The sequence below is a fragment of the Temnothorax americanus genome, unplaced genomic scaffold (genome assembly GCF_048541705.1).
Source record: "Temnothorax americanus isolate GAGA-0224 unplaced genomic scaffold, ASM4854170v1 Scaffold29, whole genome shotgun sequence".
Taxonomy (NCBI): domain Eukaryota; kingdom Metazoa; phylum Arthropoda; class Insecta; order Hymenoptera; family Formicidae; genus Temnothorax; species Temnothorax americanus.
In genome coordinates, this window is record NW_027509432.1 from 2753835 (window position 1) to 2780027 (window position 26193).

The 26193-nt window shown below is 41.4% G+C and overlaps 7 protein-coding genes and 1 long non-coding RNA gene across 10 annotated transcripts; 3 read left to right on the plus strand and 5 right to left on the minus strand.

Moving 5' to 3' along the window:
- Positions 1-8: 8 nt before the first annotated feature.
- Positions 9-11490, minus strand: LOC143899857 (uncharacterized). Of its 2 annotated transcripts, none has more exons than XM_077410571.1 (18): positions 10953-11490; positions 9973-10172; positions 9714-9884; positions 9487-9623; positions 9221-9402; positions 9009-9139; positions 8782-8901; positions 8401-8700; positions 8220-8316; positions 7843-7915; positions 7499-7765; positions 7226-7408; positions 6940-7095; positions 6722-6858; positions 6295-6645; positions 4481-6209; positions 3217-3993; positions 9-1170 (listed from the first exon to the last, which is right to left on the minus strand). In XM_077410571.1, exons 1-18 carry the CDS (start codon positions 11241-11243, stop codon positions 890-892), a joined length of 5583 nt encoding a protein of 1860 aa, XP_077266697.1. In that variant the 5' UTR covers positions 11244-11490; the 3' UTR covers positions 9-889. The 2 variants fall into 2 exon arrangements, with proteins under 2 accessions (XP_077266697.1, XP_077266696.1); XM_077410570.1 differs by having other exon boundaries at positions 7220-7408.
- LOC143899868 (uncharacterized) lies at positions 7266-9638 on the plus strand. Its single transcript, XR_013257626.1, has 3 exons — positions 7266-7402; positions 9040-9233; positions 9505-9638. It is a non-coding gene; the product is annotated as an uncharacterized LOC143899868 (long non-coding RNA).
- Positions 11491-11627: 137 nt separating the features above from the next.
- LOC143899865 (ras-related protein Rab-24) lies at positions 11628-14665 on the minus strand. Its single transcript, XM_077410585.1, has 4 exons — positions 14053-14665; positions 13115-13203; positions 12726-13006; positions 11628-12634 (listed from the first exon to the last, which is right to left on the minus strand). The coding sequence occupies exons 1-4, from the start codon at positions 14359-14361 to the stop codon at positions 12516-12518; spliced, it is 798 nt and encodes a 265-aa protein (XP_077266711.1). The 5' UTR covers positions 14362-14665; the 3' UTR covers positions 11628-12515.
- Positions 14666-14821: 156 nt separating this feature from the next.
- On the minus strand, positions 14822-16618 carry Pglym78 (phosphoglyceromutase 78). The gene is made up of 3 exons (XM_077410586.1): positions 16323-16618; positions 15292-15789; positions 14822-15207 (listed from the first exon to the last, which is right to left on the minus strand). Exons 1-3 carry the CDS (start codon positions 16420-16422, stop codon positions 15041-15043), a joined length of 765 nt encoding a protein of 254 aa, XP_077266712.1. The 5' UTR covers positions 16423-16618; the 3' UTR covers positions 14822-15040.
- Positions 16619-17121: 503 nt separating this feature from the next.
- LOC143899861 (uncharacterized) lies at positions 17122-19247 on the plus strand. The gene is made up of 4 exons (XM_077410581.1): positions 17122-17295; positions 17379-17760; positions 17823-18111; positions 18196-19247. The coding sequence occupies exons 2-4, from the start codon at positions 17600-17602 to the stop codon at positions 19165-19167; spliced, it is 1422 nt and encodes a 473-aa protein (XP_077266707.1). The 5' UTR covers positions 17122-17295; positions 17379-17599; the 3' UTR covers positions 19168-19247.
- Positions 19248-19832: 585 nt separating this feature from the next.
- Positions 19833-21085, minus strand: Slbp (Stem-loop binding protein). Its single transcript, XM_077410584.1, has 3 exons — positions 20823-21085; positions 20082-20677; positions 19833-19996 (listed from the first exon to the last, which is right to left on the minus strand). The coding sequence occupies exons 1-3, from the start codon at positions 20898-20900 to the stop codon at positions 19855-19857; spliced, it is 816 nt and encodes a 271-aa protein (XP_077266710.1). The 5' UTR covers positions 20901-21085; the 3' UTR covers positions 19833-19854.
- Positions 21086-21629: 544 nt separating this feature from the next.
- Positions 21630-23470, minus strand: LOC143899862 (dnaJ homolog subfamily C member 17). The gene is made up of 7 exons (XM_077410582.1): positions 23253-23470; positions 22973-23101; positions 22681-22848; positions 22380-22589; positions 22218-22298; positions 21922-22119; positions 21630-21825 (listed from the first exon to the last, which is right to left on the minus strand). The coding sequence occupies exons 1-7, from the start codon at positions 23319-23321 to the stop codon at positions 21709-21711; spliced, it is 972 nt and encodes a 323-aa protein (XP_077266708.1). The 5' UTR covers positions 23322-23470; the 3' UTR covers positions 21630-21708.
- Positions 23471-23507: 37 nt separating this feature from the next.
- On the plus strand, positions 23508-26096 carry Mms4 (Methyl methanesulfonate sensitivity 4). 2 transcript variants are annotated; one of them, XM_077410580.1, is made up of 4 exons: positions 23508-23681; positions 23783-25288; positions 25388-25441; positions 25671-25793. In XM_077410580.1, exons 2-4 carry the CDS (start codon positions 24083-24085, stop codon positions 25689-25691), a joined length of 1281 nt encoding a protein of 426 aa, XP_077266706.1. In that variant the 5' UTR covers positions 23508-23681; positions 23783-24082; the 3' UTR covers positions 25692-25793. The 2 variants fall into 2 exon arrangements, with proteins under 2 accessions (XP_077266706.1, XP_077266705.1); XM_077410579.1 differs by having other exon boundaries at positions 23509-23681; positions 25688-26096.
- Positions 26097-26193: the final 97 nt, after the last annotated feature.

Here is a 26193-nt window from a genome sequence, read left to right on the forward strand (position 1 = left end):
GACTAGTCTTGTCTACCGTATAAAAAAGTACTTTAATTACAATACAATAAGAAACACTGTGACGTACATTTGAATTTTATATATATATAATTTATGTATATATATAAACCTTTTCGGTGTGCGTCCTATGCTAGTGTATAGACTACTTATACGATTACAGGCTACTCCTACAAGGAGAATATAGAATTGTAGATACAGAGACACATAAAGATGATACATAGACGCTCTAAGTAGATAGAAACGCGCAACTACTTTTATCGAGAGAAAAAAAAAAGAAAGGAAGAGGACAATGTCTACGTCCATCCGTCTATCATCACGCACATCCGTGTGTGTGTGTGTGTATCTGCGTCGAGTCGCGCAAGAGTTCTCTGACCTTCGCCGGTGCGAGACCTCGCAGAGCTGCGAGGACATTGTCGCATTTAAACTTTACAACCGTGCCTTATATCCCTAAAGTGCCCGGCGAGATCGAATTTTTACAAATGCCGTTGACCCCCTCCAGGAGGACGACGCTTCGAAACGATGCTTCTCGCGAGAGAAACTTCGTCGTTCCGTGAGGAAAAACTTACATCCCTAATTACATTTAACGATATACATATACAATGACACCGTCCGATCGTTATACGATCATTCCGTCGTCAGAGCTCCTATACCCTCCGTTTCTTCGCTCTAATAACGCTAACATTTAAATATTCATCTACAAAGGCATTACATACTTGTCTTTCTGTAAAAACCTGGAATCGATGACGACGACGATGTCGACAAAAACACGCGGGTCGTTTGCGATGCAATCGCATTCTAGACCGCGCGTCGGATCACCGAAAAATGGCAGTAATCGCGTGCCAGAGAGCATGCGGATGGTAACGCAGAATTATGCGAGTCATTATACAAATCAATTGGCCGCTATTACAGCGGTCGCTGCTGCCGCCGCCGCCGCCGCCGCCGCCGACGACGACGACGACGAAGACGACGACGACGTTGATGAGGACGACGACGACGACGACGAGGACGACGATGATTTCTTCTTCAGTACGATGTCCTTGATATTCAGATTGACCTTCTCCTTGTGCAGCGGCGGCACCGATTGCAGACAGAACCGCTTGAAGGCCTCCAGCTCGCGCTCATCATCGTCCATCTCCTCGTCGTTCTCTATAGCTTTGGGCGTGAATACCTCTGTAAAAGACACGTTCTGAATACTGGATACACCGACAGCCCGCCTACGAGCGCGGCAATGATTGGTAAAATCTGCTGTGCATTACTTCTCCCTCTCTCTCTCTCTCTCTCTCTCTCTCTCTCTCTCTCTCTCTCTCTCTCTCTCTCTCTCTCTCTCTCTCTCTCTCTCTCTCTCTCACTCTCTCTCTTGTCCACTGTGTGGGTATGGGTAGAAGTATAAAGAGACGAGAAAAAAAGAACAATTATGTCAACGTGTGTTTGACGAATATCTCGGATATCGTCCAGATAATGGGCCATGCATTCGCGGAGCAACACAAAATCAGCGAGACATCCGTGTCGAGTTTGCAAATTCCTCTCGCAGAATCATTATTATGTTTCTCTCTCATTACAAGTAAAGTTGTTAATGTTCATTTGAATCTTTCCTAACTTTCTTCGTTGTTACAATTAATAAGATACTGCTCGAAAAATTGTTTTGTCCCGAGGAATTCGTTCTTGTCTTCTCTACATTTATTGCAAGGCAATGAAGTAACTTTAACAGGTTGAATGAAAGAGAAAAAGAAGAATAAGAAAAGATAATGAGTGTGACTACCCATACTCATGCAGCATTTCGGGAAACGTATTTCTGCTCCGACAAAGGGGAAAAGAGAGTATAACGTTGAAAAAAAGTAGCTTGCTCATTTATTTAATGTCATCAGCATATTAAAAAAACATCGTATACTAAGTATACTATCACATTCGTGTATCATTCAATGAGAAGATCCCTATATTGTCATGGTCAATATAAATGTAGTCAAGCAATTTGTCCATTTATTTTTCGTCCGTCGATCGCGTTTAAAGCAGAGATTGTAAAAGATATAACAAAAATATCGATTATATACCGATATATTTTTCGGTTATACACACGGTTATATATATATATGTATATGTATATATATATATATATATATATATATATATATATATATATGTGTGTGTATGTTACATATTGTATCTTTTGTTATGTCATTTTATATATAATGAAAACTAATCTCAATATATAAATATTCCATATCGGTACATAAATAATGTTTCGATAATACCAGTATTATAATACCGATATAATTCAATACTGTTAGATCTCTCAGACTGTAATAGATATAGATTCTTGATGTATTAACAAAAAAAACCTAGACAATATAACTTGAATAAATTCGGAACATTCTCATTATCTAATATACTATGATTAAATAATCCGGTATAATCACACGTTCCTAATTGTAGTTTTATCAAAATAAAGATACCCGGTACACACCACAGTCGTCGGTGAAATTATTTTCGGTATTCGGTCCCCGGTTTGAGATAATCTTGTATTGTGTATGCTCCCCCTCCCCCCCTCTCTCTCTCTCTTTCCATCGTCACGCGCTCTCGGTTCATACATTTGTACGGCGTCTTATCGAGACGACACTGCCTCGCGTTCTGCATTCGAGTGGAAAAGAAAACAAGGACCGCCAAGAATTCGCACCTAAATCCAGAGACACTTAACTTTGCGCTTTCAAGAAAAACAAAGCGATTCGAATTGTCGGAACGAATCTCGCGTGGAACTGGAAAAAAAAAAAAAAGAGAGAAGGATGATCATTTGCCTTTTTAAAGCGATTGCCACAAGAAATTTGCGGAAGCCAACTCTCGAAAGTATCTTTTTCTCTTTTCCATTCTTTCTCTCTTTCATTCAAGAATACTTAGTTTGGTGTCTCAAAAATCTTTTGACCTATATAGCAGACGACGCGGCATCCTAACGCGGTGCAGTGCCCTCTCCTGACGGCACGGAATAAAAGGGGAAAAAAATCGTCCTTAGTGCGATAAGCCTACGAGCCTCCAAGAGAGATACGTATGGATAGTTTCCTTCATAAAGGAAAGAAAGATCTAGCCGTTGTGCAAGCGTGAGTAACAACCCGAGGAGAATGCGTGCCTGTACAATGTATTTGTGTAATGTATAATGTGTTAAAGAAAAACAAACAAAATGAAAGAAGCAGATTTACATGTTAAAGTCTGATTATTGTTGTTTCTCACCAACGAGGTCCAAGTCATCTCCGCACTGCCCCGTGCCGCTTCCGCGTTTTTTCTTTTTCTTGCTCTTTCCGCCGCCACCGCCGCCGCCGCCGCTGTTGTTGGCCGAGGCGGCGTTTATCGCCGCTTCCTTCGCCGCGGCGCATTTTGCCGATACCTGCCGCGCGTCCTCCATATTCCCCGTTACCTCGGGTCTCACCTTCGTCAGGGTGACGCTGGTACCCTTGAGATTGATGCCGTTCTCCGGTATCGGTTGGCCATTCGTCATCTGGCTGATCTGGATGTTGGCGAGCTCGGACAAGGACGACGCGCAATCCGGCTGCGCGCTCAATCGGCTGCGCAATTCCGCCAGGCTGGACGATATGACGCCGTTCGCGTGTTTCACGCTCAGCTGACCGCAATCGGTCGTCGTCGTTCTGCCCGCCGACGATAGATCGCCCTTGACTATGTAATCCGGCTTAGGTGGTGACGTCAAGCCCGCATTGATCGCCTGCTGCAAAGCCGGACTTCGGATCGTCACCATGCCGTTCTCCGAAACTTTAATGATCGCAGCCTGTTGCGTCGGCGGCACCTTCATCGGTCCGAACGACGGGTTCCTGATGGTCACCATGTTCGTCCCGGGGTTGTGCAGTATCCTCGCCGGCTCGTCTATCGCGTGGTCGCTCACGAACGTGTCGCTATTTTGCACCGGCGACGGGGCCGCCGTGTTGCCCGAATTGGCTGAATTCTTATTTTTCTTCTTCTTCTTTTTACCGGTAGCGGTATTTTGAGGCTGGGAATCTATGTAAGGAAAAACGAAAAATTACTCGTTTAAACCACTAATAAAAATTATGCAAACAGAAACTGAAAGACAAACATTCTATATTTGGAAAAAGCAAATTTAGAAATTTATTATTTTTGAAGGCAATTAATTCCAGTGATTGTTAATAAATTTAATTGTTTGAAGAATTTTATCAACTCTTCACGTACTCGTTTGTTTTTATTATACAAGTATCGTGCTAGATAAAATAGAAGCTTTCAGGTTAAAAGGAGTAAATACGATAAAAAAATCTGTTGTTATTTATCACAATTGTTTCTGTTTTCAGACTCATTTCCTAAACAGAGAAATATATTTACTTTTCTGGAAGATTTCAATATATTTAGATATCGCAAATTCGAATAAAGACTACTAAATTCTTATCCACAACGAAATTTTAGTCTCAGAAATTTGGTCTTATGTGTGCTTCCTCAATTTTATCTCAGTTTATCTATACCAATATCAATTTACCTTTCTCATTGGCTTTTGGCAGCAGATCTTGCTTGAGCTTGCCCGTGTCCACCACTATGACATTTCCACCTGCCTGCGGACTCGCGTAGCTCGACTGAACGCCGCTCATCGGCGCGGCGATGATAGTAGTTTGCTTGGGCGGATTCACTGGTTTCGGCAAAGGAGCCGTTTTGATTGGGAGCGGTTTCGGCGGCGCGTCGACCTTCGTGATCGTGATGCCCGGAGGTAACTTGAGATTTTCGATGTTGATCTTGGAGTTCGGCCCGATATCTTTAAACTGGCTACTAAGCGACGGCGAACCAACTCGTTCGGAACACGTATTTTGGACCTCCGTGGGCGCACGTTGCTTACTTACGGTAGTTTGATTCGTTTTATTTACATTACTACTCTTTTGAGAATCGCTCTTACTCGATACGTTCTTATTAGTCGCGTTATTATTACTTTTATTGCTCTTACTGGTGTTCGATTGTGGATTTTTATCTTGTTGCTGCTGTTGCTGCTTCTTTGCTTTCTTACTAATCGCGGATTCGCTTATAATCTGGTTCTGCTGCTGCTGCTGCTGCTGCTGCTTCTGCGACACCGGCGTCTGAGGAGGAGTACTCGCTTTATTCTGCTTCTTGTTAGTCGCGTTTTGTTGATTCTTACCCTTGTTCACTGTATTTTGCTGTTGCAACACGTTCTCCTTGTTCTCTGTATTTCTTTTATCTTTCTTCGATTTAGAACTTTTGACCTCGTTGACGCTCTGCTGTTGGACTTTCCTCTCGTCCATCTGTTTACCACTTTTCGACTTGTCGTTATTCGCTTGTTGCTTCAAATTCTTACCGTCGTTGGCTTTAGTTTGAGTCTGTTGCTTCGAATTATTCGATTGCTGTAACTTATTTCCCTGTTGCAAGGGATTACTATTGTTAATCGCTTTGACCTTTTTCTTTTTTCTACTGTTACTTTGGTTTTGTTCTTGCTCCGACTTGTGAGAAGGTTCTTTAGTCTGTCCATTCACCAACGTAAATAAAACCTTATCCTCGGCCGGGGTTTGGCCTTTCAGCGTGATTGTGACCGTAGGTTCAGCACTGTTCGAATTTATTTCCCTCCTAATAGTAACTATTTGCGGTTGAGATTCTGTATGCGCTGCACTTTCGGTCTCCCTTGTCTTCGCCTCTTCCAATTTCTTCATTTCCTTCTTTAATTTTTTCCTCTCCTTCTTCGTCAACTTCTTATCAAGTAAATCGACGTTGGCTAACTTACTTGCATTATTACTCAAACTGTTTTTCGTACACGTAATATTATTAATACTTGCTGGTGGCTTGCCGCCTTTATTGCTATCAACTTTATCATTTTTCGCGTTATTCTTATTCCCTTGGCTAGAATTCGTATTTCGCACTTCACACTTTTCCGTACTATTAATACTCTTATTTTTTGCGTTTGAATTCGCAATCTTCGTCTTGTTACTCAAATTAGTAATACTATTACTGCCGCTGTTATTACTATTATTGCTACAAACTTCTTGCTTATCTTTTTTTCTATTGTTTAACTGTTTTATCGTGGGTACAGATACCGGTGGCGACGTTGGTAAAATGGAAACTTCCGGTAAATTACATTGAGGCAATAATCTTTGAGGTATGGGCTTTTGAGGGTCGACAACAGTGATCGTCACCTCTGGTGTCTTTTTTTGTAATTCTATTAACTTTTGTCTCTCTGTTTCTTGTCTGTCCTTTTTTAATTTTTCTTCAAGCTGTCAAAAGAATCAACATATAATTATAAAACAATCTAAAATTGAATACGAAATATAGCGTAGCATAATTTGTACTTGAACAAACCTTTCGTTGTTTCTGCCTCGCTTTCTTTTCGGCCTTCTTGTTGTCTTTCTTCCCGCTTTGATTACCTTCGATGAACTCTAACAATTCCTCCAAATCTCGCTGATCTCGCTGATCTCGTTGATCGTATTGGACCGTGGACATCGTCGAAATTGGAGTATTTGATCTAAGAATCGAATTTGTCGCGGCTTTGGCTTCGGAGTTGGCGTTAGGAATCGACGATTCCGACGGACTTTTCTGCGGGCTGCAACCAGCTGCGACGGTCTTGCACTTTTTCGCCTTTTTCTTCGTCAGAAGTTGTCGCAATCGTTCCCGCATTTCCTTATAGTTTCGACTCACCGGCGCGACTGATGGCTAAAAATAACGCGCTCATTAATCGCCACTTGTTCGAGTCGAATAAACGTGATTTTTTTAAAGATATCCAACTCACCATCCCGTGACCAAAGACCTCACAGTAGCAACAGTCACAGTGTCTCACATTGGCATCTCTCTGCGCGGAGCTACTAGTGGAGCACGAGTCCCCTTGACTGCTCCCTGAATCCGAACAGTCTCCATCTCCTGAACTCACTGAAACAAATACAAGATTAAAATGTAAGCATACATAATAAATAAATATTTGAAGGATATACGGAATATATGTTTACTAACAATCGTTACACGACATTCTCTTGATATGTTCGACGTTGGCTTGCTTGTGGCACGCATGCGGTGTATGATTAAGTGGACGAAGTCTGGGGTGAGAGCACGGACCTGTGCTTTTCGTCAGATCCGGCAGCGGTCCGTGGGCGTGCGAATGAGTGTTACCTATGGTTGCGTGAAAAAAAGATGTACCCGAACGTGCGCACAATAAATGTGATAGAGACGCAGGAAAAAAAGATTAAGATCGAGACGTAACGGCTATGCGACGTAGGAACGACTCGCTACTTACACCTACCCTGATGCATGCTGTGATTGTGAGTTTGCGTTGTAGAATGCCTCGTTTGGGTTTGGGTTTGGGCAGATTGCGTGGAACCAGTCTTTACAGCAGGCTTTTGGCTCGGCTCTGGATTAGCCTTCGTAACGGAAGTCGGTGATGTCGCTTTGGGACGACCATTCGGTACGACCGTTTCAGGTATGGCTGTTTTTCGATACATTATATCATTCGATTGACATAATTTTAATTGGTTGGCTAAGTAAAAATCCGACAAAAATCTGTTAAATCGCTTACATTTAGGCAAGCAAGGACATATGTCCCACTTGCGTTTCGAATTCAACAGACAAGGACAGGGCGGACTTTCTAGAATTTCCTTTTTCCTTTCCGCTATTTCTTGCGCGTGTTGATAAACACACAAACAAGGTTCCGACTCGGGTGTTTTCGAGGCGGTATATTTGTGCAAAGTATCACGCGTACCCGGCTCTTTCTTCTTTTTGTCCTCGTCATTCAAATTATCTAGTTTCTTCTCAACTTGCGTCGCTGTACAACTTGCAGGTATTTCTAAAAACAAATAAATAGATAAACTTTTTTATCTTTCTGAGACACCCCTTTCATTATTAATTTATACATTTGCTTACCTGGAAACCCATTACTAAGGGATGGAAAAGAATTTATCTCGTCCTTCTCGACATTTTCGTCTTTATGTGTGGCCTACAAAAAAATATATTGTCATCTGTCAGTGTAAATTATTTTCAAGAAAAGTTTTATACAAAGTAAAATCATAATAAAAAATTATACGCATAACAATTATTTTTATTTGGTCTAAAAATTTGTATTCTCAGGCTGATGTTAGAAGCACACATGGCATAGATAATATATTTTAACTTAGCTTTACATTAATAAATTGGAAAAAGAATAGGTTAAAAAAATATAGTTAAAAAAGAGTTAAAAAAATATGGAAAAATAAAACAACGTAATTAATAAATTAATAAAACTTGAAATGTAATATCTTTACCGTATGACCTATTCCAGTTTCATTGCATGTATAACATTCGCATCCTTTTCCATTTTCAAGCCCATTCTCCGTATCGCCAGAGATGTCATTGTGAGTCCTAAAACAAGTCAGATCATTTAACATGTTACAAAAGTTAATAAAACTCGAAATATACAATTCTTCATGTATTCGTATGACGTACCTCACCGATCTGATAGCGTATTGCGCCAACTGACACGTTGCACGTGTATAATCATAACAGTTAGAATCACCTTGTCCAGCGGCATCCACCTCGGTTGCGGTCAATGCCCCGGCTATGTCCGCTAACTTTTGATGCTGAGCTTTATTCCAATCATCTAACAATATTTGAACTATTTCTATGCTCGATGGCATAGCTATGGAATCCGAACTGAAGTCCAATACGGGACTTAGAGGTGGACTGTCGCTTCCAGATGTATGTGCAATGAGCGACGAAAACTGTCCGTGTATCTCTTGCATTTCACTAATAATATTGGTCGCAATAGATTAGAGAAAATCATAAAAAAGTTTTTTTCAGAATTTAGGGTACACGTGCATATCTTACTTTCCGATATCAGATGTTTTGTTTAACATGCTGCGCTCCATAAATTTACGTGTTGCCGTGAACAATTCCCAAGCTTCTCTAATTTGTCTAAGTCTCGTCATACGAACGGCTTGTTCTGCACTAAAACCATACTTTGCTTGTACAACCCTATTTTTTTATCTTCCGCCATTCAGCTCCGCCGAGTTGTTCAAACAATAACGTAAACAGCATAATATCCTTCAACTTACTTATATTTATCCATCCATGGCTCTGTTTCAGGCCACAAATTACCGATTCTCGTCATCTCATCGTCGAAAGATAAATATCTATGAACAAGAGCTTGATATTTGGAACCTTTCAACGGCAGAAGTTTCCTCAGCTGCAAATTCATGCGTGCACGTTTAGATTTACCAAGTCGCAAACGCCAATGGACATTTCTTCAGAAAATATAGCATTTTACCTGGCCAATAAATGTAGGTAAATTGTTTTGCACTAAAGCGTCATTATATACATAAATCTGATATAACTTTTTGATGAAGCAGTCCCACGTCAAATTAAAGTTGAGGCACTTCTTTAACGGTTTTACTAATTCAGAAATTAAAAGTGCTGTCGATACGAGAGCGTCGTAGTCATTCAAGAGACCTATATCGTGAAAAAAATCCAAATAAATCTTATATCACAATATATATTTTGAAATTGTTTTTGCTTACGAAACGTAGTACTAACCAGTGAGAAAAATTTCAGCTAAATTCACGCTACTATCGTGTAGAAGAGCGAATAAACGGATTTTTACTTCTATCACAAACTCTTGCGCCTGGCTCACTAATCTCATGAAAAGTTGATGGGAATCTCTTTTGCATAATCTGGAACCAAAAGACACCGTTACGCGACGGTCCGGTTCAACGATATATATATAATGGCGCAAAGAATTTCAATACGTAGAAGTTTCTTACTGGATAACAGTGTTGTGCATATCCGTGGTGTATCTGTCACGAGATTGCAGCGACTCAAATATATGAGCCGTTTCTAGAGCGACGTTGAAGTCGGTACGTATGTACTGCCGCAATTCTGTCCACAGATTTTGGAAATTCATAGCCTTCTGCAGCTCCTCTCTAAACATATCTCTGCGCATACAAGCAAGACACTTTCAATTAATACCCGCATTCTCGCCCCCCTTCTCCTTCGCCATGACACTCTAATTGTTGTATTTACCGTTTAGCTTTGTAGTCAGCTGTATTATCACAGGAACATGACTCCTTTCCGAGACGTGACTGACCGTCCATAGCTGCCGCAGAGGAGTACAGTTTGGCAAGCGCGTCGGTGCTTACTAGAGACGACTTGCGTCGATCTTCATCGGCCGCTCTTGCGCCTCTGATAAATGCGTCGATCACGCGCTGATCGGTCGTCCCACACTACGAATAAGTATTCAATAAACTTATTTACGCGATGGAATTTGCGCAAGTTAAGTAGCGATGCAAGAGCTGACCGTTTAATTTGTGAAATTAATCTAGATCTTTGTTCTGTGGCGTAAATATTGAAAAATTGTGTTATTAAGGGAATTCTTAGTCCGAAGATTACTAAATAGATTGGGCCTATGCATATCTGTTCATACCACAGAAATATGTAGCAAGTATATATTATCATAATTGTTTTAAAAAAACTGTAATAATAATGTGATATATTTCTGTTATACAAACAAGACAGTTTTCTTTGTTATTAACAAGTTTCATTTAGTCAACTGTCGCTTCATTTAAGTCTCTGCGAAACAGTAATAACTGACAACCCGGTTCAGTCCACTAGGACTTCAGAATAATTGACACAAGGAAAACTGCTGCTGCATAACATAGAGAAACATCCATGCATCGGTCTACTCCATAGAGATATCTCTGACGACTATTTTTCAGGCTGGCAATACTATACCTACATACCGTGCATATATGATATTAAAATTATAACGTTAATAAACAATGTATTAAATTCTCGAACAGGGAAAAGTGTCGCAACCGACCGTGTACGTGAGCAAACTTTTTACTCCAAGAAGGTTAACAGTGGAATCTTTCACAAAGATTTCGGCGAGCGACGGTCTCTAAATTATACAAGAATTATGTTATTGAAATGAGATTTGTTCGATCGCACATCGCGTTCGGTTTTCGCACAAAAAAAACCGCGCAGAAAACGAGAGGACGACGTACCCCGGTGGGATCGTAGTCCGCGACCGCGGGGAACACGCGGGCGTCCCCGCTCTCGTGGTCGCTCGGCGCGTCCGTGCCCCGGCGCGGCGTCGTCGTCCACGCGGACTCGTTGCTACCGCCGACGGCGACGGCAGCGTCGTTGCAGCGTCGCTTGATCGCCGTCGCGGTTGGACCGCCGTCGTCGCCCATCGCTCCGGCCGTGCCGCTTTCCCCAGTGACGATGGTGGTGGTGGTGGCGGTGGTGGCGGTGCTCTTCTCGCGTCGACCGTCCTCGCCGTCGCTACCGCTCATGACAGCGGCCGCTACGCCCGGTCTCTCGGATGGCACGCGCGCGTCACGAGTGTCACGACGCACCGTGCACCAAGGCAACGGCCACGGAATCGATGCGCAACCCGTATCACGGAACCTTCAACCCGGAACCGCGTAAACACCGCAGCTCGCACATTCGGTCGACATCGACACTCGCAACACCCTCTCTCAATATGGCGTCTCCCGTCCGCGCAACCGCACCGCGCGCGCGCATCGACCACGGCTCGATACGGTGGCGCGACGTCGCGGCGAGAATTCAAAAGCGCTATCGTCCACCTCGCTGTCATTGTCGATCGGTAAAGCAGGTCGCCCGTGTTCCGCGCCTCATTGCTCTGCACTTATTCCGTGTCTCAAAATTCGTAATCATTTTTTAGCTTGATGATATATGTATATTTATTTATCATCTACAATGACAATATATGTTATATCACATCGTATTTATATTATTATTTGACATTTGCTGGTTAAAATGGACAAAAATTTGAGAAACGGCGCATTCGTCCAAAATGAATGCAACGCGTCGTGGTGAGAGAGCTCGCCTTCTTCTCTATTTTTTTTCCCTTCTTCTTTCCTTCTTGCCGTTGCGGAAGAAGAGAGCTATCAAGAGCTATTTCCGACGCTAGGAATCGCTAATGATGAATGATCGCAATAATAAACGGCGTTATCGCAATAATAGGCATCGTTGTGTACAGTAATAGTAATGAGTACAAAGTCTTCGAAAAACTACATTCCATGTACATACATTCAAGAACATGATTCTATCACTGAGAATCTTATCACAATTCGCGATTAATAATCACATATGGATGAATTCATAATTAGCAATTTCATAATCGCATTCATATGTGATCGTGAACAATCATTTGCAATGCGAAGAATCAGCTAAAAGCTAAATGATCAAGAACCACGTGTTCAGAAACATTTCTCAATTGTATATTGCGCATCGCATTTTCAATTATACAAAATATGTGCACGTTTTATACACTTCTTTTTTTCTTTTTTACAAATTTACCATTCAGCTGAAAAATCTGAATCAAGTTTGCGAAGCGATTGCATTGTGCTACGCATAGCAACATTACGCGTATAAAATTCTGAACTCTTGCTAATCACCGAGCAAAACAATATCATATATCGATCATTAACGATACATTGGAATCTATTTTTATTATATTTATATCTATCTCTTAATATATATATCAAATTATCTAGTATAAAAAAAAACCGTAAAAGAATACAATATCAATACTGATTTAGTTAGGTCGCGCAACAGTACCTTTCCCCAGGTTTTTTGCTTAGAACAATCGCTTCTTCTACCTTCTGCAAATTTTCCGGATTAGACGCGAAATCCTGTACGATTTCGTTGAACAACTCGACTGTAAAGGACAGATACAATATAAATACACTTTGCAAATGAAATAGGCGAAACGAGACATTTGCCAAATATAAATGTAATGCTTCCTTTACCTATGTTCTCTCCCGTTTTACTAGACGTTACGAAGAGCTTCGTCTGCGTGCCGCTCGCGTACCTCTCCACGACATTCTGCATGTCCGGATCGTCCGACGCGAAACCTTCGTCGCACAGATCCTTCTTGGTGGCGCACAAGTACACCTTACAATTCTCCTCGATGCTCCTGAGTTCTCTGACCCAGTGCTTCGCTCTTTGGAATGTACTCGACTTCGTGATATCGTAACACACTACGGCAGCCTTGGCGCCGCGATAATACGTCCTGGTCATTGCGTCATACCTGGTAATTAAATGATAACGGCACAGAGTTATCGATGAACTATGTATTTTTCCAGCGTTTTGAAATTTCAAAGTGGGGAACACGACATAGCAAACTGAATATACTTACTTCTCACTGCCCGCAGTGTCCCATATTCCCAAAACAAGCGTCACATCGTTCACTTGCACTCGCTTCGCCGCAAATACAGTGCCTATTGTCTGCGGCATAATTTCAACTGCATTAATTGGTACACGACGCCCTCCCTTCCGTTCAGACGATTCTCAGTGCAAACTTTAACAACGTTACTTTTATACATTTTCTTTCCACAATGTTGCGGACTAAGAGAAACAAGATCGTACCACGTTAGTGCTCGCAAATTGACTGTGGGCCCGTTCTTTTTAGCTTTCAACCGTATACGTGCCTCTCTCGCAAAATACGTCTCTGCAACTTTCCTCTTTCTCCTCTTTTGTTCCAAATCCACGACTGTGTCGCGAATTGCAAATCGCTTTTGAGAAATTGATCGTACAATTCTCCTTCCGAAAGTCTTTTATCTGTGTGAATTAGAACTCGAAACAAAATATCATAACTTTAAATCACGATACTCTCCGTCTTCCGCGTATCGATGTGTTGAGAACAGCGCTGATAAAATCGTAACTGAAGACGCCCACAGATATATTATCACCGTCCGTGAGATATACAAAATTCAAGCCGCAGAGTTCAGCTGAAAGGAACGGTCCCGTTGTCGGGGGAGAGGGTTCTAAGAATTCTAAGGAAATAACTACGACTTTTCTCTTTCCTTTGTCTCTCAACAAATTTCTTTTGTCGAATCGTCTCTTCCATGTAGCGTGTGTTAGGAGTTTAGGAGTATCAACGCTGTCAGACGTGGCCCTTTAATTTTTACGCTCAATTCAAATTGAAGTATCGTCATTCGGGTCGGTCCATTTAATCGCACAAGTACGCGAAAAGGTGCCTTCTCTTTGAATATCAAGGGGAAAAGTCGATCGCGCCGGACAGCGCGAACGCTCCCCGTACACCCGCGCGTATAACCGAACGAAGAGCATACTTACATTCTGATAGGGCCTGTCGCCGTTAAACGCGTCGTGCACATATCGTTCCATAAGACTCGTTTTTCCCACCATCGCGTTACCGAGTAACACGACCTTCAAATCCACGCGACTCATTCTTGAATCGGGGAAACTCTCTTGCCTCCGCGGAACAGGGAGCCTCCGTTTCAGCGTATCATGTGTGAGGTTATGGCATAGGACTCCCAATCCCAATTCCAATCCACCCGTCCACGCTGACGCGGCTGACGTTCCGAAACGCACTGAGCGATGATGCCATTGACGCCGGCGTCCCGCTCTTTGTAGTTTGTACATTGTACCTGACTTCAAATTAAAAGTTCAAAGTCTTCAAACACGAGATTTGCTTCTCTCATGCATAAAAAACGAAATATGCCTCTCGCCTCTCTTAGAAACATTTTGTAAGAACGTATTATGTGCAAAATGTGCGACCGATCTACTTTACGTGGCATATCAAATAATGAAAGATGAATATAAGACATGTAAATAATATTGTTATATTCTTATAACTTATATCAAGTTATATTAAGGCGATCCATTTTAAATAACGCACTTGAGTGTACCGAGAAGAAAACACATTTGGAAGATTTTCATACGAAAGTTGAGGAAGACCATAAGATAACGGTTTCAATTTGACTCGAAATTCTTTCGCGCCAACGCTGTGTCGAGATAAACTTCAATTTTCAAATGGCGTTATACATATTTTTTTAACATACAACGTGTATATATAGAATTGAGTATCTCATACTTTCACAGATATATTCTATTATATATATATTTGATATATATTTTTTCTTTACTTTTTACACAAGAGGAATGCTCGTTCAAGCAACAACATTCTATCGTCTTTCTCGAGCTACATTCTCTATCACGGTAACGAAACTAGAGGTTCATAAATACTTGGTTAACAGACATACAAGAGAGATTTGCTTCTCGCAAATCGACACGTTAAACAATTTTTCAGATTTATCGTCATTCATTTGGCCTTTCCTTGCGCGGCAACCGCGGCCATCGCGGCCTTAACAGTCTCCTCATCGCCCAGAAACTTCATAGAAACGACCGGCTTGAAGTTCTCGTCCAACTCGTACACGAACGGGATACCGGTCGGCAAGTTCAGCCCCATAATTTGATCGTTGGTCATTTCTACGAAAGAGGAATATTCCGTAAATCATCGTAAAAAAATCATATAACGATATAAATAGATTGATTGTGCGCAGAGCGCCTTACGATCCAGATGTTTCACTATGCCGCGTAAGCTGTTTCCGTGGGCGGCTATAACGATCCTCTTGCCCTCCTTCAACTGCGGGATAATCGTCTCGTTCCAGTAAGGTAACGTTCTCTCGATGGTCAACTTGAGGGACTCGAACTTCGGGAATTCATCGGGCTTCGGGCCATCGGCGTAACGCGGATCCTTCACTATCGCGTCGTGATATTTATGATCGGCCTCCATCGGCGGTGGCGGCACGTCGAACGATCTCCGCCAGATCTGCACCTGTTCCTCTCCGTACTTGGCAGCCGTTTCCGCTTTGTTCATGCCGGTAAGACCGCCGTAGTGTCGCTCGTTCAAACGCCACGTCTTACGAACCGGCAAATCCTCCTGGCCGATCTCCCTCAGGATCGACTTGAGGGTCTCCTGCGCTCTTGTGAGTACCGACGTGTGAGCCACGTCGAACGCGTAGCCCGCATCCTTGAGAGCCTTCCCCGCGGACACTGCCTCACTCTTGCCTGTAAGAAGATTGCCGATATATCAAGCTATATATGCCGACTATGTCAAAAACTGGATTTAACATGATGCTTTGCGGTAGTCTGTCGCACGGTTCTTCAAGCGTTTGAATCGGTATGTACAGTTGGCAAACTGCACATTCTTGAGATCTCTATAAATTTGTCCAACTAATAAAAATTCTTTTATTTACGCGTTAGACCCGTCGATTAGATAAAATTGACACAATACTTGACCCTCGCTTGTCTGCGAGAAATAACTTGAATCATAAAGGAGAGTCTTTAATCCAAACTTTAATCGTTTGATTATCTCAATGAAACGTTAAACTTTTAAATGTTAAAATATTTGCGATATATGATCGACGAATGAACGATTGGTTTTTATCACGCGTGTCATCATATCAGACTTCATTTCTAACGTGATTTAAGAAGGATGTACGGCCGCGATACGTCAAACAATGCCATTCGGAAGAGGGACGCGCGGTTGCGTGACCTTTCGCCCTTGAAATCGGCGGTGGACTTGGCGGACGTTTACGCACCCTTGTCCGACAGATTGGCGTCGTACCACCCGCAGAACAGGTTCAACTTGTTCCACTCGCTCTCGCCGTGGCGAACCATAACGATCCTGTATTTCGACATGTTTTTTCTCCGCGAGACCGCAAAGCCGGGGGACGATTCACGAGCAAAGCGCACGTTGCTCGATCCGATATTATGGCTCGATACTTAAAGCTCAGCTGTTCAGTTCCCACCACCCTTGAATTCACCTTCAACGAACACCGGAGCCCGGAGTGCCCCGGCCGGAGCACGTCTTGCGAAAATGCGAAGAGAGGAGAGAGAAAGAGGGGGGGGAGGGAGTCTGTTGCACTGGCTGCACTAGTTCGAGAAGTGTAACACTGGTCGAAAAAAGAGACAAGAGGCACAGTACTGAACTTTTTGCACAGTTCATCTTTTCTCCTTTTCTCGCCGATGCGAAAAGAAAAAGAGAGAAGCTATAAACCGTGCAAGAAGTTGAGCTGAAAGGAACAAGGAACTGGCCTACAAGATTGGCCACACATGCGCTCTATGCTCTATCTCTCTTCATTTTGACAGGGCTGTCGATACGAGTCTAATCTGTAATCGTTATCAAATCGCCTAACTACGACGGTGGGACGAGCTTGAAGTATCACATTTACAATAAGGTCCGCTGCAATTAGCAATTACGTCCTGTATTCGTGTGATTATTTCTATCCTCCAATCGTTGATAAATTGAAAGGGGCTAACCTATCTTTTTTGACGTTTGTATCGAATAAAAGGGATAAAGTGAGGGTTCAAGATACGGAGGCTGTATAAGTTGAAGGAAGATTGAAAACGCACACTGCGTAAGTCCTTTTCACTCGAGGAAGCGGAGAACAGAACGTTTGTACCGAGCGTTCCGAGTTGTCGAAAAAAGGAGAGCGCAGAATTTTCAAGCTGCCGATGATGCAACGGCGTTAATTTCTGCTTCAGCGCAATCGATACAACAAAATCTAAAGGGTATTTTTTCCCCTTAATAAGTATTATTATTATTAATCATTATTATTATATTATTATTATTCAAAAAAAAATTATTTATTCAGAGAAACAGTGGTTCTCTCTCAGCTTCTGCTCCCGACCTTCGAGATCGAGCAAGGATCATGCGTGGCGAGGGCGAGATGCGACAGTAGAGATCGCGCGGGAGAATGCGGACAATCGCGGACAGATCCGCGAGACTGCAAAGCATAGTTGCCGTACACGCCTCGGTCACAAAAAGCTGACCATTAATTATACTCGCTTGCCTCGCTCGACGTGCGTCGGAATCATGGAGATAATGAACGCCGAGGATATGGGCGAGCCGCGCGCTTTGCTCTCTACGGAGCGACGCGACAGTCCCCCGTTGGTCTCGTGCAATTGGCAGATCAGCAATAATAAGCGATTCATCGATGCCGTCACTACTGCGCCGCTGCGATACGCGCCTGCAAGGTGAGCGAATCGGTCTTCAAGGCACCAAAATGATATTTGAATAATGTAAACGTTTTGCACAGAATAAACTGCGAAGATGTAGCCTCTGTGGATACTTGTGTCGCTCTACAGCCAATGGATTCCGGTACGGAGTCCAACGCAGAACCGTGCACGCTGAATATTGAAGTATCGAACTGTCAGAGGATAGCGCGCATCGCCGTTGTTTCCGAAGGTAACGTCCTGGAAATCTTCAAACAATTTGGAGAATATGAGACAACGATACTCGCAGAGTTCGTAGACGAGTACGAGGGAAGTATAGTTTTCCTCGGCGAAACGATGATAAACCCTCCTACTACGGAAGTCAGTATTAAGGTAAGATAACTGTCATTTATAATGTTTATATTGACACTTTGCCCTTATATTTGATGCAATAACGTTTGCTTTTTTGGTTTCCAGTTTATTAGAACAAAAAATAAAGGCCCTCCTATGTGGGTATATGGTATAAGACTGTTTTTGACAGAATCTATTAGAGAGGCAAAACCTAGTGCCTTCGATTACGACGTTATTCGGACTTTTCTCAGTAACGCTAGCAACGGCAAGACGAGTCAGGGATCTGAAATAGCGAAGAAAGTATTTGGATTTTACGATAGAGAAGAAATTACGAGAAATTACGAAGAGAAGCTTTTGGAAACACATGCCTCGGGTTCGAGGTACGACGAGCGCATAAACGAAAATGGAAGGAGCGATAATGACAAAGAATTTCCAAATTGCGGAGATAATTATGAACGGTCAAATGTCAAGTGTAAAAATAGAGCTGTGAGAAGAGATAGTGAGACAGAACACTCGAACTGTGAAGAGAATTATAAAAGCTCGGGCGCAGATATCAAAACCTGCATTGATAATAACACAGAATCTATAAAGAAGACAAAATCTGGTATCTTCAATTATAAAGATTTTATCCAGACATTTCTCAGTAATGCCGGTAACGGCAAAATGAGTCGAGAAACTGACGCGACAAGGATGTTTGGACTTCATGATAAATTCGATGACAATGAAATCGTGAATGAGCAGTTTTGTCAGAAAATTTTGGGAACTCTTACTTCGGACTCGGATCTTTTCAAACGTAAAAATAAAATCGCAAAAGGAGATGACGAAAAAGATCGTCGAAGTTGCGACGAAGAATGTACAAACCGTGAAGATTATAAAAAATCCGATACAGACATCAAAATCTATATCGACGATAAATTCCACGATATGGAAAAGAGACTGATGGAAAAAATAGACGAAATGGAAGCCAGATATGTCGATAATAAATTCCACGATATGGAAAAGAGACTGATGGAAAAAACAGACGAAATGGAAGCCAGAATGAACCAGAAATTGGATGCCATTTTGGAAAGACTTGAAACACGGTTGAATTTACAGTGAATTTATTCCTTAATTATTAATATTTAGTAAGTTATTTTTTTAATATAATAGAAGATTTATATATATATAAGTTATCAAATATTAGTTAAATTTTTTAATGTATATAATGAATTACTTTATCACAGATATATTTTTTGTTTTTATTAGCTAATTAAAAACTCCGACTCAACAAAATATAGTTTCTTTTTGTTATTTTTATGCAATCTTTTTTTATTATATATTAGAATTTGTATTCATGTATATTACGTATGACTGTTTGCAAATTTTGTATCAAAAGCACATACGAAACATTGCACATTTTTGAATTTATATTAAAATACTCTTAACTCACATGTATTTAATGTGTCCTAAATTAGTAATAGAAATCTGCAAACGTTGTCTCAAGAGAGACATTTAGTATACATATATTAATTTTATTTATACAAAATTATTTATGCAACGCGCGCGAAGCTTTCTAAAATGCGATTATAAAATTACGTACGCGAGAACAGAAATATCACTTCGCGTTATTCGTATTACGATTGTTCTCATATTTATAAATATATTATAAAATTGTTTCAAAAGACAGAAGCGATACTTAACAAACAAAATAGGAGGCGTTAAAATAACACGATTGCAATATAAATTAAAGAAAATGATATTGGCAGTATTTTTCGAATGGAATGACAATATGATTTTTCAGCCTAATTAATCAGCCTTGTCGTTCTCCTGAGGAGGATCCCAAGCGTGAAGTTGTTTTCGCCACAGCCTTACCATACCGTCCCAACCCCTTCTGCTGTATTTTATACATTTTGGTGGTGTTCTTGGATGTTCTTTCGTACGCTTCTCTCTGAAATAAAATAGAGGCTTCAGCTAGATATATACGTAAAAAAACGGAGCATAGAATCTTGTAATATCGATCTCACGACACTTACTTTGGAACCAGCTGAATATATCTGTCGTACCCGATAGTATTCTTCCCGTAATCGATCTCTTTTTGTCTACGTGCCAGCACAGCTGGATCCGTCTCGTACTCTATAAGCTTTTTGCCATTCTCCGACGAATTTGTGGTCGAGCTGGAGTCGCTGGAGTAACGTCTGCTGCGAGAAACCTTGGCGTCCATATCGTGATGATCCATATTGTCCTGCCTCGCTCTCTTGCGCCAAGTATGCGAATCCTTTGGCCTGTTCCTCGCGTTATCTCTGTACTCTATGTACTTAATATCGTCCGTACCCTCTTCGCACCCCGTCCGGGTATCGTCACATCGCGCACTCGAGTTCTCATCGTTCTCCTCGGTCCCGTCAACGTCCGCGTCCTCCTTGTCGTCGTACCAGGTACCGCCTTCCGGCTCGCCTTCCTTCTTCGTGCCACTCTGCTCGGACTCGACGATCTCTCGATTGTTCATGCACAGCACTTCGTCGAGCAGATCGTCGTCCTCCACAATTTGCAATTCCACGGACGAGCCGCGCGAGGATGAATCCATGTTCGGCGAAGCGGCGAGACTTCGATCCGGTACGTCCGATCCGACTATCTAAAAAAAAAAAAAACACACACAGAGATAACGTGATACGCGTACGCTTAAACTCCGTCGACTCGAACAATGCGATACTGGCGTATCCGCGCATCGGCACACGTATGTACAATTCGCAGAATTTATCGCAACAGGTATAACCTACACAATCGCAGTCGGTGTGTTTGGCTTCGAAAGGCGAGACGTCCGTTCGCACCGGTCTCGGTACAACGCGCGTGCTCATCGGCTCTCCGAACTCCGAACACCAACGTCACGTACGAGTACGACGAAAGGGATAGCCGCGATTCGAAATCACCTTCGGAAGCTTTTCTAAATTTTCGTTACTCACTTCACTATATATTTACCGTGCGCGCCTTTTTGACTACGCCGCACAGTTGACTTCGCGCCCAATGTTGGGCGACCGAGGGCGAGGAGTAAAGTAAAATCCCTTCCAGATGGTGCATTATACCACGCATGCGTATATCATACTGCGTGATTAGAATCTCGACAGATTCGTAAATATTTAGTTCCTAGGATGCTTTGTGGGATCAATAAATTGTTTTTTTATTTTTCATTACACTTTACTATCTTACTATCTAATATATAAAATAATTATATATATATTAATATACATTCATATATATTCATAAATTAATATGTAAAAATGATCACTTGCGTCGCGCGTGCGAATAATATGGTTCAATTAAGGCACCGATTGTGTGTCTGGATTTTTAATACATGAAATAATACAGAGCACGAGATTAATACAAGAAACGCATTTAAAAATAGCATTTTCTAGCACAAGAGAGGGTGCTAATCTGGAATATTTGAAGAATGTATTTATAAATTATTTAACAACGAACGACGCGTGGAGCAAACGATACACGTTAAATGCCATTTCAACGGTATTACGTTTTACATTTGACGAGAGAGAGAGAGAGCTGAGAGTAAAGTTAAATATATTAAGAATATATCTTTTTTCATTATGGATATATTTCTTACATAGAAAAAATTAATACACAAACGGACGAGTTCTTTTGATAGTTCCGGGATCAAGTTCCTTCTTCTGCCTTCAGTTCCTCTATGAGCTTCTTGCGCTCCTCTGCTCTCCTTAAATTAGCGAATACGGTACTTTCAAGCTCAGCATCTGACATTCTTGCCTGCTGCGACTGTACAATTCGAAAACATTACAAATTAACGTTATTGTGCGCAATAAATTAAGATTTTGAATCTTATATATACTATGAGCTACAAATAATACATACGAATATATTAGGTGCGGAAGGAAAACTGACAGACCCACATGGCGTGCTGTTAAAATGTGCGGTTGCAGCAGATGTAGGCTTTCCAACGTTAGAATTTGCGCTACTCGCAACACCGCTTGAACGTTTCTGTGTATCCCACAGAGCACGTAGCGTTAATGGGTTTTGGGCTAAACCGATTTCTGTCTGGAGCGCTGTTTCCTGAAACAAACATTTTATTAAAGAATTTTACCTTGAATTTGGATTATATATGTATATACATTCTTGTTGCTTCATTATCAAGCATCTTGTGGACTTACCGCTGCACTCTTATCTCTAAATTCAATCATGGCGCTGCCTTTCTTCGAAGATGATATAACAAGACCCTCTATGTCCCCGTACTGCAGAGAAAGAATAATTAAAAATATCTGACACACAATGAGCTCTAATGAGAAATGGAATTGGAAGATTGTGATATTTACCTTGGAAAACATTTTATGTAGATTATCATAATTGTATCCATTTGTCTGATCACCATCTTGCACCTTCCATCTGATCTTGATTCGAAAGTCTCCCACATTAGACGTTGAAGCGTCCGATGAGCCGTAAAGCTTCTTCAAGAGTTCTCGCGTAAAGAACATCTCTTCTTCTATTCGCTTGTACCACCATTCTTGTAATCTTTTCACTTCCGCCTGAATAATTATATATTTTATATTTATATATCTGAACCAACAAATCTAAAAACCTAAAAAGTGTTATAGCAAAATCAAGCTGATCGCATACTTTTGTTCGTTCGCCGTCGGATTTAGTCTCAGGCACAGACTCGCGTGATCTCCTATAGGCCTCCTCGCGTGCCTCTAAGTCCTCCTTCAATTTTTTCCTCTTGGCATCAAATTGTCTAACGCGTTCCTTCGCCTGTTTCCTGGCAGCGATAGCTTGATCGTATGCTGCCTTGTTTCACAATACATTTTTAATAAATTAGACCAGCTACGAGACTTTCTAGAAGTCTAAGAAGAAAGGTGTTTGATGATGACAAATGTTTAATGATATTTGAAGAGATGCCGAATATACTTACCCTGGCCTTTGGGTCTGTTAATATTTCCAGTACTTTAGAGAGTTCCTGAAATAATTCCGCGGCTCTTGGATTGTCAGGATTCTTGTCGGGATGGCACGTCAAAGCTTTCTTGCGATATGCCTTTTTGATCTGAAAATACAAATATCGTGTCAAGTGTTTACCTCTTTGATGTTTCTTGATTATCTTGGAAGTATTTTTGCTCCGTTATAAAACAGAAGTAAACATTTTTACGCAAATAAGCGCAATTATCTGAGAAACAAGCTAAAAGTGCATACGTTACCTCTGGCATAGAAGCTGTTGGCTCTACGCCAAGCAATCCATATAAATCCATTTGTGTAAGTGGATCCATTATTGATTTAGGTAATTAAGGGCTTCACCTCAAATATCGATAAAATAAACTGTATAATTAAGACAAAACACACTTTTAGTAAGTTAACCTCAGTTTATTCCTTGCCTAAACACATGCGTAGTGCGTACTAGTACTAGCGGCGCTAGCGCTTGTGCTTTCGTGAATACATACTGCGTATGTATGACGTGTACATACATACATACATACATACACGAACAGAGAAAACAGAACAGATATACTTTTAAAAGCCTGTATTAATGCTTGGCAATATTTGTCCTGGCATCTATCAGTAACAATCAAAGCGAACTTAAATATCCGATATATTTACTTTTTCGAAATATAACACCGTTGTTTTTACAGGTTAGGTTAGGATGCTGCTCGAGTTGTCGGCATGTGCAGGCATGTGTGGCGGTTGATATATGTGAAAGTGTACTAATAACAGATTTCTCTCTCACTTGCAGTTTCTCCGGAATATTATAAGATTCGAAGCGTATAAAGAAGAAGAAAAGGAAAAGAAGAAAGAGAAGAAATAAGAAGAGCAAGTAAAATTAAAAGTTAAAGAATAAGAAGAAACAACCAAGAAGAAGAACAACAACGAGAGGAGTAAACTTAGATATTGGAAGGTGAGAGAGAAAAACAAACGAAATTAGGCGAGAAAGGCGAGAAGAAAAGAACAAGCTTGGATATTAAAAGGTAAGAAAGAAGAACAAACGAAATTAAAGGACAATAAAAGTGAGAAGAGAGAAGAGAAGAAGAGAAGAATGTCGAGCGTGATCGTGTTGAGTGATTCGGACGAGCCAGCGTCTCCTGTTGCCGACGAGCACGATAGAATCGAGTGGGAGATCGACGGCAAGTATCATTCGGACGCTACGAGTGACCTGGATCTCCCGGAGGTGCCGTTTTGCCGCGACATCGCGAGGAACTTGGCGTTGCAAAGCCAGAGTCTTCCCGATTCGAACGCCGACGATGGCTGTGAACACGCTGAGGGATCGCCGTTCGGTTCGGAGAACAATCGGGTCGAAGGAACCTCGCAGAAGGCGACGGTTTCCAAGAGAGTGTCCAAGAAGGACAAGGAAACGGTGAGGGAGGAACGAGCGAGACGTCGGGAGGCTCTGGCGAGGGAGAAGGCGTTGAAGGCGATCGAGAAGAAGACGTCGAGGGACATCAAGCCCGGCGAGTGCATGAAGTTTATGGAAGTTAATCTTGATCAGGGTATCGACGCGGTCGCTTCGCGAGGGGAGATTGAGAGCGCGTTGCAGAATGCCGGTATTAAGTTCAATGTAACCACCGAGTTGATTCCCAACAGTATTACGTGGCGGAGAAACGTCGAGGAGAACTACGTCGATGAGGATAATGAGATACGCACAAAGAGAAGTATACGGACGGAGGAGTACGCTATTGTGATGTGGAGCAGCTACGAGGCGGTGAGACACGTGGCGGAAGGCACTTTCCGCACGTCTGTCTCGAACAGTAAGGACCTGATGCCGAACTATAATATGACTCTGGTCGTCTGCGGTATGGAGGACTATTTCGCGTATCGGAAGAAACAGAAGTCGGATCGGAATCCTGGGAGCAAAGGGTCCGGGCACAACGGCAAAGGTAATCAGAGGTTTGACACGCTACCGATTATATCGAGGCAGCAATTGGAGATGTGCCTGGCCGAAATTCAGATAGTGGATAGCTGTAGCAGCAGATTAATCGAGAGAGCGCAGGATTTAGCATTGATGGTGTGTCAGTATACAAAGTCCATTTCGGAAATACCGTACAAATTGCAGAAGAGAAAAAATGAGGAAGGCAAATTCGACTGGTACGTTACGGGGGATAATAAGGACACCGTGCGCGTGGACAAAGATGGTAACGGGTTGAAGAGACTGTGGCAGCAGCAACTGTGCCAATTTAACTTGAGTAGCTTGGAAACGTCGGAGGCAATATGTACGATCTATCCTAGCCCGATGCAACTTGTCAAGGTACTGTTTATAATTAATCATTTTTATGTAATGTTGGAAAATCTATCTCTGCTTTGCTTATTAAATAGTAAGTTAAATATAATACTTTTATGTTTCTAGGCTTATAGAAATTGCACACCTGACGAAGGCATGAATTTATTAAAAGATATATCAGTGAGTCCCTTAGTTTTATTTCTTCCTATTAAACAATTAGAATATATAAAATTATCGGACGTACTTGAATTATTTCTAATACATACATTCTACTTTAATCAATTATACGGATGTAAATTGCAATTATATTTTATGTGTGATAAGATATTTAGCTGTTATACAATCCGTAATCTTGCAATTACTATAGTATTATAGTTTAAAATTTACTGACGTAATACATTTGCAAAAGTTAATGTTATTTGACAGATAAGGAGAGCGGCAGGACCTCTCACAACTTCACGTAAAATTGGTCCCGAATTAAGTAAAAAGGTGTACATGATGTTCACGTCGCAAAACGGGGACGCTTTATTGGGAACTGAGGTATAAATAAGCTGTAAGCTTTTGTAGGAACTTTATCTGTATATAATTCCATTTCTATAATCCTTCATGCTAATCGTAAGTTCATAATACAAATGCGTTAGGTCGTGAAACAATTATACATTCCTAGAACGTTTATTAATCTATCTTAGAAATATTTTTTTTCGTTCTGTTAATACAGATCGAAAATATTTCAACTTTTCGAGGATACTTTCGTTTCCTAACAATCAAATTTTCTAGTCGATTTAGAATGATTTATATTTGTAACTTAAATTAAGTAATACATTAATACAATGCATTTTTGGGCAATTATTTCTTACTCTTTCTCAGACACGTTTCAGAGACGTTCAGAAATAATTATAACAAGAAACTGGCATTTTTCAAAATAACTGCAT